Below are 14,001 nucleotides of genomic sequence, written 5' to 3'. Positions count from 1 at the left end.
TTCCCTGCAGGATCAGGCCTTCAAATCTTGTTTTGCTGAAAGTCCTCATGATTATTGGGCATTTATAGTAATATATATAAACAGAAAAAGTTAAGTTTTTTCATCAGGCTGCAGGCTGTGCTGGGGTGAACTCTCTGGGTTACCTCCCCTCTGTCTCCCACTTCCCCTCTGTGCATCACCTGCCTTCCCACCTGGAGCTGGGACTTAATGCAATTTTGCAGTAAATGTGCCAGGACCAAATTCTTTATAATGCCTTAAAGTCGCTGAGTGCTCGGGTCTGTCTCTTAGCCAGGTTTCGGGCACTGTCTTCCTAAAATTTGAAACTTCATTGTTCTATGGAGGCTGTGAGCCAAAGGTTTCCATCCATTCACTGCCACACAGCCACAGGAAGGAGCTTCATCCCTGCAAGTTGCTCTTTGCAGTGCCCAGGGATGGCTTCCACCCCCCGGTTCCCCCAGCCACCTCCTGCTTCCCTGCCAGTGCAGCCTCCCAGCCTTCCTGCCTGCTCTCCTCCACACCGGCGCTCGATATTCACGGCTGAGAGTTTATCAGAGAGACAGCGCGGCTCAGCCGGCTGGAAAACGACCCCATGATCCCTTACATCTCCCCTGCCTCTCTGGGGAGCGCAGGGGCTCGCCTGGAGACCCTCCATGGGAAGCGGGGAATGCGCGCCGAGCAGGCAGCGCAGGGTTTAGGGATGCTGGGATGGCCCCGTGCAGGGCCGTGTCTGATGAGTGATGTGCGCGCAGCCGTGTGCGTGCCCAGGGAAATTGCCAGTTGTTTGTCACCTCTTCCCCCGCGCCTCGGAGGGTTAGTTGGATAATAGCTGTGGGAGGCTCTCGGTGAGCTCCCCGGAAGCTGGTTGTTATTCCCCCCAGCCCCTCCGCTTCTCATCATCACTCGTTAGTGAATCCAGAGCAAATCGCCGCCTCCTCCCTCTCCTGCCCACTGCACGCTCTCCGGCGCGTTCAGCCGAGTGTGAAGGAGCCGCGCAGCCGGCGTGGGCTGGGACTGCTTCTGCAGGCTGGCGACTCCCGGGATGCGTCTGGTGGAGCCGGGCAGCAGCCGGGGTCTCCCCCAGCGGTGAGGGTTTGGTTTGGAAACTGCATCATCTGCATTGTCTATTGGATTTCCATCTGCTTTGGAGACAGACTCCTTAGTTATCAATGTACAGCCTCCCAACTTTGCCTTATTCCCTCTTGCTTGAATGTTCCCAATGAGCTCTGCTTGAGGAAAAGTTCCTTTCCAAGCTCAAATGCTCCCTTGGGCACAGGCAGCAGCCCCACCAGGCTGGCTGGGCTCCATGGCAATACCTGGCACGGGGCAGGGAACTCATCCCAGGCCCTGCTGCCCTCCACTGCCTCCTCTGCAGCATCTCTCAGGAATGTGTCATTAGTTTCAGTAACTGCGAGGTATCTGGAGTCCCTCTTACACTAATTATCCCTGCTCCTACATTAGACATGCTTAATTAGCCAGCATTCACATGCAGAGGTCGATGTTGGCACACCGCAGGCCACATGCTGTCGACCTTTCCCTTGCCGTGTGTCCTGCATCAGCTGCTGTTCCTGCTCTGTCCCTGCTGTGTCCTGGGCATGGGTGAGCCCTGGCAGTCCAGTCCCCTTGCATTGTGGGAAGCAGGGACCCATTTTCCACCCCAACTTGCCTGTAATCCAGCCTAGGACAGCCCCAGCAGCTTGGGCACAAATGGATGCTTTGGAGAGGCAATGTTTGCTGGTGCTGCTCAAGGATGAAGTCTCAGCGTCACCAGCAGTGGAGAGCTCACCAATCTCTCCTGGGTGTGAAAAGCAGGGACAGGGAGATTCCTGCATCCTCCAGCCCCATTTCTCAGCCAGCTTGGAGGATTCACTAGGAGAAGTAGGCTTGTTCCCCTGCAGTCACAGCTCAAGATGTATGATTTGGTCCGTACAAGATAAATCCAGGCTGCAACAACCTTGCAATGCCAGAGTGGCTGAGATGGGGGAGAAAAAACGGAGTTACCGAGTGCCTCAGGGTGAGACTGGCCACTGCAGCAGATAGCTGGAGGGAGGGAAGGTGGGATGGAGGGATGCTGTCAGATAAGCCCCGTCTCCCTGTGGGCATAACTTGGTACTATGCATGGCATAGCTCAGCAGGTGGTAGAGGGTGACCAGGGCACACTCGCGTGCTGGGGACTGTGACCGTGCTTTATCCTGGGTGTCTCTGGACACAGCAGCACCCCAAGAATGGTCTGTGGGTTTCAGAGGTGGCCTCAGACACCTGCAAGGCTGCAGGACTTTGTTGTGATCAATCAGCTCAGTGTTGAAGGGAACTGAGAGAAAGCGAGAGTCCTTCCTGCTCCAGGGCACCAGCTGGCTGCCAGCTGCTTTAATGGGGACTTCTGGTGGGGATGAGTTTGCACCAATATCAACATCTGATGGGGATGGCTTTGCACCAGTTCCCGCTGTCCTGCAGGATCTCACGGGCTTCATCCCCACTGAGAGCTGCCAGAAAATGCCCATCTCTGCCTAGCGAGGGGGGAACCCTGAGGACCCCCCCAGGACATCTCCTGAGCCTGTGCAATGCTCTGCTGGACTTGGAGATGAGTAGGGGAGGGGAGCTGGGTCTCTTGTCTGCAGCAGGAGGGCTGGAAAGTTTGAAGTGTTGGCTCTATATACAACACAACCATGAGCTTGACCTTCCATGCCTACTCTCCCTGCCTCCCTTACTGGTTCCTCAGATTTCAGAGTGAGCCCAGAGACTCCAGAGGGTGTGGAGCTGAAGCCTGTCAGCATCACCACATGCAGCCAACCAGCATCTCCCCCATACCCATAGACTGACTTCTGTTTTCCTCCTTGCAGGGTTGAATCCCACTAATGCCCTTTCCTCCCACTCCCCTCAGGTCCGTGGCTGTGACCACTATGGCATCTACCACACCAGCCCCACGCTGGGCAGCCTGGTCAAGCCAGTGGTGCTGTGGACCCAGCAGGATGTGTGCAAATGGCTGAAGAAGCACTGCCCACACAACTATCTCATCTACGTCGAGGCGTTCTCCCACCACGCCATCACAGGTACAGTGCAACCTCTGGACTGTTTGCTGTTGGATGTGCTCCTGGGAAAGGCTGGCTGGACGTTCGTGGTTCAGGAGATGGACATACCCCCCATTTCGGTCCCCTCTCCCCATGAGCTGCAGCCAGGGTGAGAGAAGGGGACACAGCGACGCTGACCCAGGCTGGGCAGGAGGCATCTGCCACCAGGGTGAGCTCCAGGACAGGCTGGAGGTTGTTTAAAAGGATAAATTGGTGTATTAAATGGGGAAGGGTCTTCTCATCACCTAGATTAATATAATAACAATATCCTTATAGTTTTTAAAATACTGAACATTTTTGCTGAAGAGAAAAATCTCTGCCCAGTTGGAGTCCAAGTTACAAAAGTCTTTGTCCAGGCTTGAATCCAGCTCCCAACCAAGTCCTTTGAGGAGACTCACCTCTAGGACCTGCTCTCTCCCCTTTGCTCCCTGGGGACAGTGGCTTTCACCTCTGTGTGAGAGCATCATTCCAGTCCAACTTCAACATGTGCAAGGCCAGACTGAGCTCTGCCAGGGCCAGAGGACAGTGGCAGGGAAGTGAGGGCAGCAGCTGCCTGGGGGGGATGCAAAATCCTAATGCAAGAGCTCAGCCAGCCAGCCCTTGCTCAGGCAACAAAGGCAGCATTAGCAAGTGTACGCTGGGAAGCAAGGACAAAAGCTGGTTTAAAATCCCTCGCCTAATAGCCCCAGACTGGAAGGAAGCGGCTCGGCGGGGACTGGAGCGCTAATGCGTTGTGATGGGCACCCCCCATTCCCCCGGGACGACCAGCCTGCGTGGGGACCCTGCACTCGGAAAACATCTCCTCATGTGGGAGGTGGAGCAGAGAAATGGAAAGCTGCTGCCTGCGGGGATGGGTTACATGATTGGTGCCGGTACCTGTCAGAGGCTGGGGACATGAGCTGCCACCCGGCGCTCTCTGAAAGTGAGGTCATGAACCAGAGTGGTTTCAGTTGGAAGGGACCTTAAAGCTCATCTCATTCCAGCCCCCTGCCATGGCAGGGACACCTTCTGCTAGACCAGGTTTCTCTAAGCCTTTTCCGGCCTGGTCTTGAACACTTCCAGGGATGGAGCAGCCACAGCTTCTCTGGGCACCCTGTGCCAGGGCCTTACCACCTTCCCAGGGATGAATTTCTTCCCAATATCCACTTTAACCCTATTCTCTGCCAGTCATTCCCCCTCGTCCTGTCACTCCATGCCCTACTTCAGGCAGTGAGAGAGCACTCCCTCCTCATTCCTCCGTGCTGATGGGCTCCCCTTTGTGTAGCCCTTTCCTGGAGCCATTCCCCCACTCCATGGGGCTGGTTGGGCACCGAGTGATTCCGTGTTTGCAGGCCGGGCGCTGCTGCGGCTGAACGGGGAGAAGCTGCAGCGCATGGGGATCGCACTGGAGACGCAGCGCCAGGAGGTCCTGCAGCAGGTCCTGCAGCTCCAGGTGCGCGAGGAGGTCCGGAACCTGCAGCTGCTCAGCCAAGGTAGGGCCAGCGGGGCAGGGGGAGGCTCCAGGGCTGGGCTATGGCACATGGGGATGGGCTGTGGGGTACCGGGCCAGGCTGCCACACAGCCCAAAATCCGTCAGTGTCAGTGGCATTTTGCATGGAAGGGAAGAGATTCTCCGGGGCTGGCAGTGGGTGAGCTGCAATGTGCCACCCTGCAGGCTGTTTATTCCTTCCTCTCCCACCTTGTTCCAGCTTCTTTTGGAAATGTCTCCTAGCTGATCCGTCTGTTTGGCAGATTGCACCAACACTGTGAACCGAGCTCCGCTGGGATGGGCCGTGCACCGCCGATACGAGACCTGAGCCACACGCTTGGAATAAGAAGAGACAGCTTCCCAGACACTCCGGGGCTCCTCTCCTGCTTCTTCCTTCTCTTTCTTTTAAAGGAATATATTCCTGTGCAGGGATGGAAGGTTTCTTCCAGCAGACATGGCTCTTGGCTGGAGGAAAATCAGCAAACCAGCTGCTGGGACAGATGATGAACTTCCATCCACCTGAGCCTGATGGTTCACACGGGAATTTAGATGGAAAAAAAGAGATGGCAAAAGGCAGGGCTCAGCACTGTGGAGAAAGGGAACGCGGTGATTCCAGGGACAGCTCGGAGCCATGTGCAGGACACTGAAGCATTATGCACTTGGGCAACATCCCAGCACCCGGCAACTCGTGTCCTTGCCTCGGAGCTTATTTAGGGAGCTTTGGTTTCCTCATCAGACTGGGCTGTATTCCAGCATCTGGGGAGGTGACGTTATCAGTAGCAAATAAGATGATACGTCAGCCAAAAAAATTCAAAGCAGGGCCAAGACCCCAGCACCCGGCTCCACTTGGTGAGTTAAAAAGGGAGCTGAGTCATCAGAGCTGGAAAATCTGGGAGTAAAAGCAGGGTGGATGCGCCTGGAGGGTGCCATGGCCTGGAGGAAGCTGTGCCGGGAGCTGATCCTTCATCCGCCGGCAGACAGGGGAGCCCCTGCAGGGGCTGTGGGGAGCAAGCAGGGGGGTGCTGCTGGGTGGTGCTGGGTGCTGCCCAGGGTGAGGCTGGGGAATCACTGGGTGCCAGGTCCTCCCCGGCCCCCATGCCCAGCCCTGCTCTGCTCCATGCTCCCACCAGCTCTGCAGAACTCTGCTCATCCAGGCATTGGCAGATTCTTGTCCTGACTTCCTGCCCAAGGGCTGGCAGTGGTGCCACCAAAGACAGGCACCTTCCTGATGACCTTCACCATTATTACGGTGAAAGTGTTTGCTGTTACACACCCTGCCCCCCAAACTCTCCCATACAGAGCTACAGATTGCCCTTGTGGGCAGATAAGGAAAATCCATGTGTAAATCAGGATTTTGGGCTGAGGTGGATGCTGTCACCTCCCCACATTCCACCTCAAGTGATGAGGGTAGGGCTGTGGGTCATGGAGGGTCCATAAACAGCAGCACCCCAAAACCCCTGGGGCATTGGGATGTGGAGGCAGGTCACAGTGCCCCCTGGCCGGGCACCCTCCTGCCTGCTTCTCTGCTGGTAATAAATTAGAGACTGTTATTTTAACTCACTGCTCTTCTGACTCTTCCCACACCTGAACCTGCGCTGCAAATACGGTCCCTCTGGTCCTTCCGGGGACGCTCAGGAGATGTCTACAGCCCTAAATCCCTCCACACTGGGCTGAACATGAAGCCTCCAATTTTCCAAAATCCAAATTTTCTCCAGAAAGGCATAGTCTGATTGGCGCCTGCAGCTGAGTGATCCAGACCATGCAGCCAACACATCCCCTCTCTGCCTGTGGGTCAGGGGTCTGAGACCCTCAGCTCTGTCTGCAGGGAAGCAGCTCCAGGGCCCTGCTGTGTGTAGCCCCTGGTACCCCAGGATACAGGAATTAGAATTTCCTCCTGTTTCCATACTGACCTTTTCAAATATGCAGCAAAATTTGCTCTTCTCACCTCATTGGAGACTCATGAGCAACAGAGCTGGGAGAATTTATTGAGTTTGAAGAAAAGGAAAAAGAAGCCAGGAAAAAAGTCCATCTTCCCCACGGTGGGGTTTGTTTCTGTCCTGCTGGGGAGTCCAGGGGGGGCAGTGGGAGAGGTGGAGAAGCACAGGGAGCTGGGGGGTGGCTGGGGGCACCAGAAACCTGAAGAGCAGAGGACGGCTGCAGGTGTCTGCACATCGTTAGAGGGAGGTGCTGAGCTTCACTCCAGAGCTTGGGAGTCACACAGGGAGAAACGTCTTCTCCAGGCTCCAGCTGGGCTCATGCGGTAAGCTGGTGGAGATTTGGCTTGGAATGCAGCTGGGGTGCACAGAGCCCAGGTGCACATCTGGGGCTGCCTTGGAGCCCCTGGAAAAGGCAGGGTCCCCCCTCAGAGCCTGCCTCAAAGCCCGGCTGCCCCTTGCTGTGCTCCTGAGGATGCTCTGGCTCCCTCCAGCTCCTAAGCATGGAAGAAAAGAGGCAGAGAAGAAAGCAGAAACCCCACCAGCTGCACTCGGCCAGAGCATGGCCCCTGTTCAGGTAACTTTCTGAGACCCACCAGCACAGGATGGGGCTGGAGGAACTGGGTGAAACAATATTCCCAGGGCTGGCAGGAGGATGCTCTCCTGCCCCCAGTCCCCTGCGCTGTGTCTTCATTCTGGTGAGGATGGCGATGGTGAGAGCAGAGCCATCTTTCCAGGCCGGCTCTGAACTACTGCTCTGGCAGTGTCTGGTGCCACCTAATGCCCATGGCTTGTCCAAGAAGCACCCAGGACTCTGCCCAGGGCAGCAGGGAAGCATCTGGAGCAGCCCTGACATGGTTTTGCCTTCGGTAGCTCTGGGCATACAGCAAAATCCATCTGCATGGTGGATCCAAGGAAGGGCAGTCCTCCTCACGGGCGAGAACTTGGGGTGGTGAGTACTGCACCAGGACCCTGGGAACTGGAGGCAGATACTGCTCGGGATCCTCTCGAACTGAGACACAGCTTGGTCACTCCTCATCTTTTGCTGAGCAAGAAAAATACCTTCTATTTGTCCAGCACTTATCTGCCAGCGATATTCCAGGCACTGCCCCAAAACAAACAGCACCGACAATGAAACACAGATGAATCAATTCATGCAATATTAAAAGCAGACAACAATTAAAGTAAACAGAAAACCCCAGCAAGCATCAGTCAGTCCCTTGAAGCAGGCAGGAGGATGCAGGCAGCAGCACCAGGCACAGGGGCAGGTGATGGCCACACAACTCCTGTCTCTGATGAATTTTTTTGCCACTTTGTTTGGTGGAATTTTTTTGCAATAGGAGGGCCAATGTGTCACTGGCATCAGGAGTTATGTTCAGCATCTTCTTGTTGTAGAAAGGAACAATTCAGCAATCCCTTCCCAGTGGCAGAGGCAGTTTGCAGATTCCAGAAAGGTTTTCAAGCAGAAAATAAAAAAGCCAGCAGAGATGCCCATAGAAAATGCATGCAAATTTGTCTGAGTAATTACTGAGCCTGGCTTGATGATGTAAACACCTCCAGCTCTGAAGCACTGCTGATTGTGGCTCTGATGCAGGGAATGCTCCCCATTCCTCTGACACTGAAATTCACGCCTGGTGCTGAAGGCAGCCTGTGCTGCCCCTGGCTGAGGGGGGTGGGAGGACACGGTGTGCTGGGCACAGGGGTGGCAGCGCCTGCAACTGGCTCTGCTGAGTTGGAGCTGGTTTAAATTGGAATGCCTGTCCCCAGTGGATTGCATGCTCCATCTAATTAGGACCCTGTCATCCCATCAGGTGCACAGGGAGGATTACAAACCACCCCAAGTCGTTGGAAGGGAAGCTTGATACGAGCAATGTGTGCTGGCAGCCCAGAAAGCCAAGCCTGTCCTGGGCTCCATCCCCAGCACCAAGGCAGCAGGAAGGGGGGTTTCTCCCCCTCTCCTCTGCTCTGGAGGGACCCCACCTGCAGTGCTGCCTCCAGCTCTGGGAATCCCAACATCAGAAGGATGTGGAGCTGCTGGAGTGAGTTCAGAGTACAAATACAAAGATGCTTCAAAGGCTGGAGCACCTCTGCAATGAAGACAGGCTGAGAAATCTGGGGTTGGTAAACCTGGAAAAGAGAAGGTTCTGGGGAGATCCTAGAGCAATCTTCCATGCCTAAAGGAGCTCTAAGAGAGCTGGAAGGGGACTTTGAACAAGAGCATGGAGTGACAGGACAAGGGGGAATGGCTTTCAACAGGCAGAAAACAGGGTTAGGTTGGATATTAGGAAGAAACTCTTCCCTATGAGAGTGGTGAGGCCCTGGCACAGGCTGCCCAGAGAAGCTGTGGCTGCCTCATCTCTGCAAGTGTGCAGCAGCCTGAAAGGGCTGTTTGGGTGCTGCTCCAAGTCAGAGCATCCCAGGGAAGCGTGAGGCGCCAGCGTGTAGCAGGGGGACAGTGAAACAGCGACTCCTGGGATGCTTCAGCAGCCACATCCCAGCGCTGGCACACCTCCATCTACCTCATTCCACAGCCCTGGTCCCCATCCATCTGCCTGGTGCTGGAGGACAAGACAGGTCTTGGGAACACACACACACAGACTCTCACAGTGATGGCAGCAGAAGTCTTCTGCCCCAGTATGTTCTTGCTGCACATCCAGGACTAATCAATCTTGATTCATTGCTAATGAACTTGAAAACAGTGTTGGGATGGATCAGGTGCCACTCAGGGTGAGATGGATAATATAATTAAGATTTCCTCAAAGGTCCCGTTTTTCTTACCTTGTTAATTAAGCTGATGTGGGGCCCTCCATGCAGAATGCATAATGAGAGGCTGCCCAGACAGAGATGGCTGTTAATGGGAGGTGATACAGGGGGGAAATCTGGCCTTGACTGCAGGGCTGGAGATATTTGGGCAACTCTTTGGGGGTTTGGTTCCCCAGAGCAGCCAAGAGCTGATCTCTGCTGAGAACTCACAACATGCTTTGCACAAATGCATTTGGAGCACACAGGGCAGAGCGTGCAGTCACAGGGATGCAGGTGGAGGTGTGTGGGCTCATCCCTGTTTGCTGGAGGCTGAGCATGGTAGCAGAGTGTGCAGCTTCCCAAAGCACAGCCCAGGGTGAGGGGACAGGGCATTTCCTGCAGAAATCAATGAGCAGCCCTGTGGCCTCAAGGAGCAACTCAGGCCGGGGCTGGAGCCTGTGGTGCAAGAAGGGGAAGCTGCTCCACTCCCCATGGCCCAGGCACGCTTTTGGTACTTGCACTCTGGTGATGACTTATGACAATGAATTAATGGCCTCTTAATAAGGGTGACACTTTTCTTAATTAGAAAGTATCAGAGCAGGGATAATTGCTTCATTTCATTTTGTTCCCCTATATTACTTCCTTCCTTTTTGGTCCTCATTCTCAGCTGCTGGATGCCCTCTGAATGCTCTGCCTCCCCGGAACCAGTAACACTCCCAGGGACTGTGGGCATGACACAGAGGCAGGAAAGATGGAGAGAAGTGAGTGTGGGTATGGCTGTGGAGCTTTCACTGGGACAAGGATGGAGAGGGGTGGGTGTAGATCCAGGTACGGTGGTGCCGCTTTCACCAGGGTGGTGCCAGGTTTGCAGCAGTGCCAGGTGCTGGCAGGACCTGGGCAGGGTCAGAGCAGGTCCCCAGCTGTTTTTGCTGGGGTTGGTGGGACATGGGACTGCCTGGCATGACTGGAGAAAGGGGAAGGCAGCATCCACAGGCTTGAAGCCACTGGAGGTAGGCAGCAAGTGGTGGGACTTGGGCAGCCCAGGGAAGGCGACAGAACTGAGATAAACAGTTGATCCAAAAGGAGCATCAGTTGGATCGACCAGAACTGTTCCCCAGCGTGGATGCACCAGCAGCTTTTCTGCAAAACCAAGTTGAACATCCACAGCATTTCTCTTGGGCCTTTTTTGGAAAGGCAAGTTTGGGGTTTGGTTTTGATACAACATTCCCAGGCAGCACATTTGCACACGCTGTTACTGGGGCCTCCAGGAGAATCCTTCACATCCCCCACTGAAAATGAGCCACTTCACTTCCCATCAGAGGATGCCTTTTCTAAAACTAGGAAGGATTTGATGAAGCCACATAGCTTCATCACCAGTCCTGTCCTGCATCCCCACAGCTCCCACTGCCCTCCAGGGGGTTGTTGGTGCCCCAGAGACCTGAGCCCCCAGCTTGGGATGGGTCCCCATGGAACATGCCCCCCATGTCGCTAAAACCCTGTAAATCATAAACAGCAGCCTCAGGGCTCCTGGGAGCCTCATTCCTCCTTGAGGCAGGAGCTTTTCCCCCCTTAACCTTCCTTCTTTGCACTGCAACCATTTTGCTTTGTCACCATATCTAAAATCGAATCTGTTTGGATTTTCTCTCGCTCTTCTTTTTTTTCCCCTTTTGCTTATATTTACTGAGTGCATTCAAGCACAGGGAGGGGGGGGAAAATAATAAAAAAAATCCATCAGCATAATTCCTGGCTGTCGGAGTGATGGCGGGCTCCGGTTTCCAATCAGCGGCCCAGGCTGCGGAGCAGCGTGCGGGAGGAGGCTGGGGCTGGCCCGGATGCTGCCGCACAAACCAGCTGCAAATCCCTCTTTGTTCGGGAATCACTCGCCTTCAGCCAGACCAGCCTCTGCACAGCCCGTCCTGCAGATGTGTGAGCATGTGGCTGCTCCAAGGGGCTTTGTCCCCCTGCCACTCCAAGGATAAAGGGGATCCAGCAGCCAGCTGCGATCCTTTATCCCAGGATAAAGCCTTGGGAGATAGGGAATGTTGAGTCTCCCATCCTGGATCTGGGCATCAGTCATGTCCTTTCCTTCACCTGTCTCTGCGCCTGGTGCACAGGGCTCAGCAGTCATGGGCTGAAGTCTGGACTTCCAGCGCTCCCAGTGCTCCCAGTCCCACGCATTGAGCATCTCACCATCCCAGCAGTGGAGATGCTGGCCCTGCACAGCCCCATATGGACAGCAGTTAGTGGGAGTTTTTGGGATGTCTCCAGAGCAGCAACACATGGAAGAGGCTCTCCAGACCCAGCACATATTTTATTCTAACAGACTTAAGAGTCTGAAAGGTGGGCAGCCCATGGGTCAGACACTGGCACAGGTTGCCCAGAGAAGCTGTGGATGCCCCATCCCTGGAAGTCTCCAAGGCTAGGTTGGACGGGGCTTGGAACAACCTGGTCTAGTGGAAGGTGTCCCTGCCCGTGGCATGGGGAATGGAAATAAAGAGTCTATAAGGTCCCTTCCAACCCAAACCATTCTGGGATTCCATGATCCTAAAATGTGCTTTTAAGTTAATTTTAAAGTGTATATGCCCCATCAGCCAGCCCCATTCTGGGCAAGGGGCATTGTCCTGCCTCCAGGTCCCAATATCCCAAGAGGATCTGCATCCAGAAAACCAGATTATTTCCTGCCTTTCCTTAAAGGGTGTTTTTTACATTTGTGGAGTTTTAAACTCTTGGCCAGGTGTTTTTACAAGCCAGAACTGACCCTTGTTGGGGATACCCAAATTGCTGCTGGGTTGGGGTGGAGGTCACTGTGTTGGCTGCATCCTGGCAGGCACAGGGCAGCTCCGGGAGATCTGCTCAGCACCAGCACGAGAGGCTGGAGAAGCAATGTCAGGACTGCATGTAAGATGGCAGCACCTCGCTGATACAGGCTCTGTAATTGTTTTTTCCCTCATCTCCTCTTCCTGGGGTCCGTATCAATTTAATTTACATGCTCAATGGCTTGGACTGCTTCATCCCCACTGCCAAGCACCTTCTCCAGCATTTACAGTTGCAGTGTGTGCTCAGCTGTTGCTCCTTGGCCTCCTCCTGCCTCGAGTGGTGGGAACAGTGGAACGGTGGGAACAGTGACCAGAGGGCCAGAGCACTGAGGAATCACCACATGACCCCCTCCACAGCATCATGCCGGTTTGAGAGGACGAGCTCTCATCCACAACCCACCTCTGCAACAAAGCCACGGTGCAAGAGGAGATGTGATGGTTTCCTGTGAGCACATGGAAGAAGGCAGCACCACTGCCCCTGCTGCTCTTCCTCCTCCTCCTCCTCCTCCTCCTGCCTTTCCCAGCACAGCTCTTCATGTGAAACAAAGCACTCCTCAGCATCTGCTCAACATTTGCTGTTCTTTTCAAGTCCGTTCCTTGGCCCCCTCTGCTCAGTGGAGCCTGAAAATAACAATAGAGGGTGCCTTGATATTGCATCATTTGAGAGGTTTGTACCTCATCCAGCCCGTGGCTGCCTGCTCTCCCTGCCCCTGTCAAACCCCATGGTGGCCAGGCTCCCCTATCTCCCCTTGCCCTCATCCCGTTCCTGGAGATGCAAAATTGTGCTTTGTGGATGCAGAAAACGAACATGGTGGCACTTTTGCACACGTGGAGCAGCTGCCAGGATGAGCAATGGACACTGCTTACAGTGAGAAGGGGACCTCGAAAGTTCCGAAGGTGCTGCCTGGTCCCAGCAAGCACGTGGAGCTGCCCAATAGCCACCCCCAGGCAGCCGAGCTCTCCCGGGAGGCAGCTCACTGGCTGGGAAGCGAGGCCGCCTTGGATATGCCTCATTTTATACAAAGAAGGTGGGTTGTGCCTGTCCCTCCCATCCTGCTGAGCACCCTCCGCTCCACCGATAATCATACCTAGCAATTACACCGAGCTTTCCCTGCTCTCTGCAGACGTTAATTAAGCTCTTTTCCCGCAATGGAGACAAAGAGGGGAAAACCGCGGGGAAACTCCCGGCTTGGGCTGGGCTTTTTTTTGCACAACTGTGCCACAGGGCCTCCCAGTTCCCGGCAGCCCCGCAGGAGCCACGCACCGGTGATGGCAGGCAGGGTGGCCCTGACAGCAGTGGTTGCTCTGGGTTCTGCTCTCACCTGGCAAAATTTATGTGATTTTCCCTCATTTCTGGGCTACTGCTGGATCCTGGTGTGGCTGTGTACTCCCGCAGCCAGTAACTGAGGCTGGCTCTGCCCTGAGGCACCTTCCCAGGTGCCACCAGCTCTACAGGGGTGACATCCCAAGCCTGGGTGCTGGGAAAGTGTCCCATGGACGTCGCAACAGGCTCACACCCAGCATCATTCCCAGGGGGTTGGGGTGGCTTTACAAGGGGACCTGGAGCACCCTGGGTTTAGATGGATTGATGGATGGGGAGGGCATCCTGCCTGCACTTTACGGGCAGGATGCTGAACAGGACACCCTGGAAAGAACAGTGACATGCAGGACACTACCAACACCTTGGAAGGTGGGATGATGAGCAGGACACCCTGGAGCAGAGGATAACGAGCAGGGCACCTTGTCGGGCAGAACGACAGGCAGGTCATCTTGTCCGCACCTTGGAGAACAGGGTAAGGGGAAAGGTGTCCTACCTACGACCTGGAGGGCAGGACAACAGGCAGAACACCCTGGAGGGGAAGATGACAGGCGGGACACTCAGTGCCTACACCCCGGAGGGCAGGACGACGGGCAGGACACGCTGCCTGCAGCCCGGAGGGTGTGACGGAGGGCAGACACCTTTGGAGGTGCGGATG

General features: G+C 55.1%; 1 protein-coding gene and 1 long non-coding RNA gene across 2 annotated transcripts in view; one reads left to right on the top strand and one right to left on the bottom strand.

Moving 5' to 3' along the window:
• The window catches only part of SAMD10 (sterile alpha motif domain containing 10), a 13,255-nt gene extending 5,620 nt beyond the window's left edge, over positions 1–7,635 (top strand). Inside the window, 3 exon segments of the mRNA XM_017735738.1 lie at positions 2,761–3,047; positions 4,397–4,537; positions 4,797–7,635. Of these exon segments, the coding sequence (XP_017591227.1) occupies positions 2,761–3,047; positions 4,397–4,537; positions 4,797–4,861 (493 nt within the window). The 3' untranslated portion in view covers positions 4,862–7,635.
• Positions 7,636–10,870: 3,235 nt separating this feature from the next.
• Positions 10,871–13,995, bottom strand: LOC108446672. The gene is made up of 2 exons (XR_001861949.1): positions 13,840–13,995; positions 10,871–12,646 (listed from the first exon to the last, which is right to left on the bottom strand). It is a non-coding gene; the product is annotated as an uncharacterized LOC108446672 (long non-coding RNA).
• Positions 13,996–14,001: the final 6 nt, after the last annotated feature.

Source organism: Corvus brachyrhynchos, unplaced genomic scaffold (genome assembly GCF_000691975.1).
Source record: "Corvus brachyrhynchos isolate BGI_N302 unplaced genomic scaffold, ASM69197v1 scaffold10, whole genome shotgun sequence".
NCBI lineage: Eukaryota > Metazoa > Chordata > Aves > Passeriformes > Corvidae > Corvus > Corvus brachyrhynchos.
Note: the sequence above shows the minus strand (reverse complement) of the source record. Positions and strands in the feature narration are given on the sequence as shown.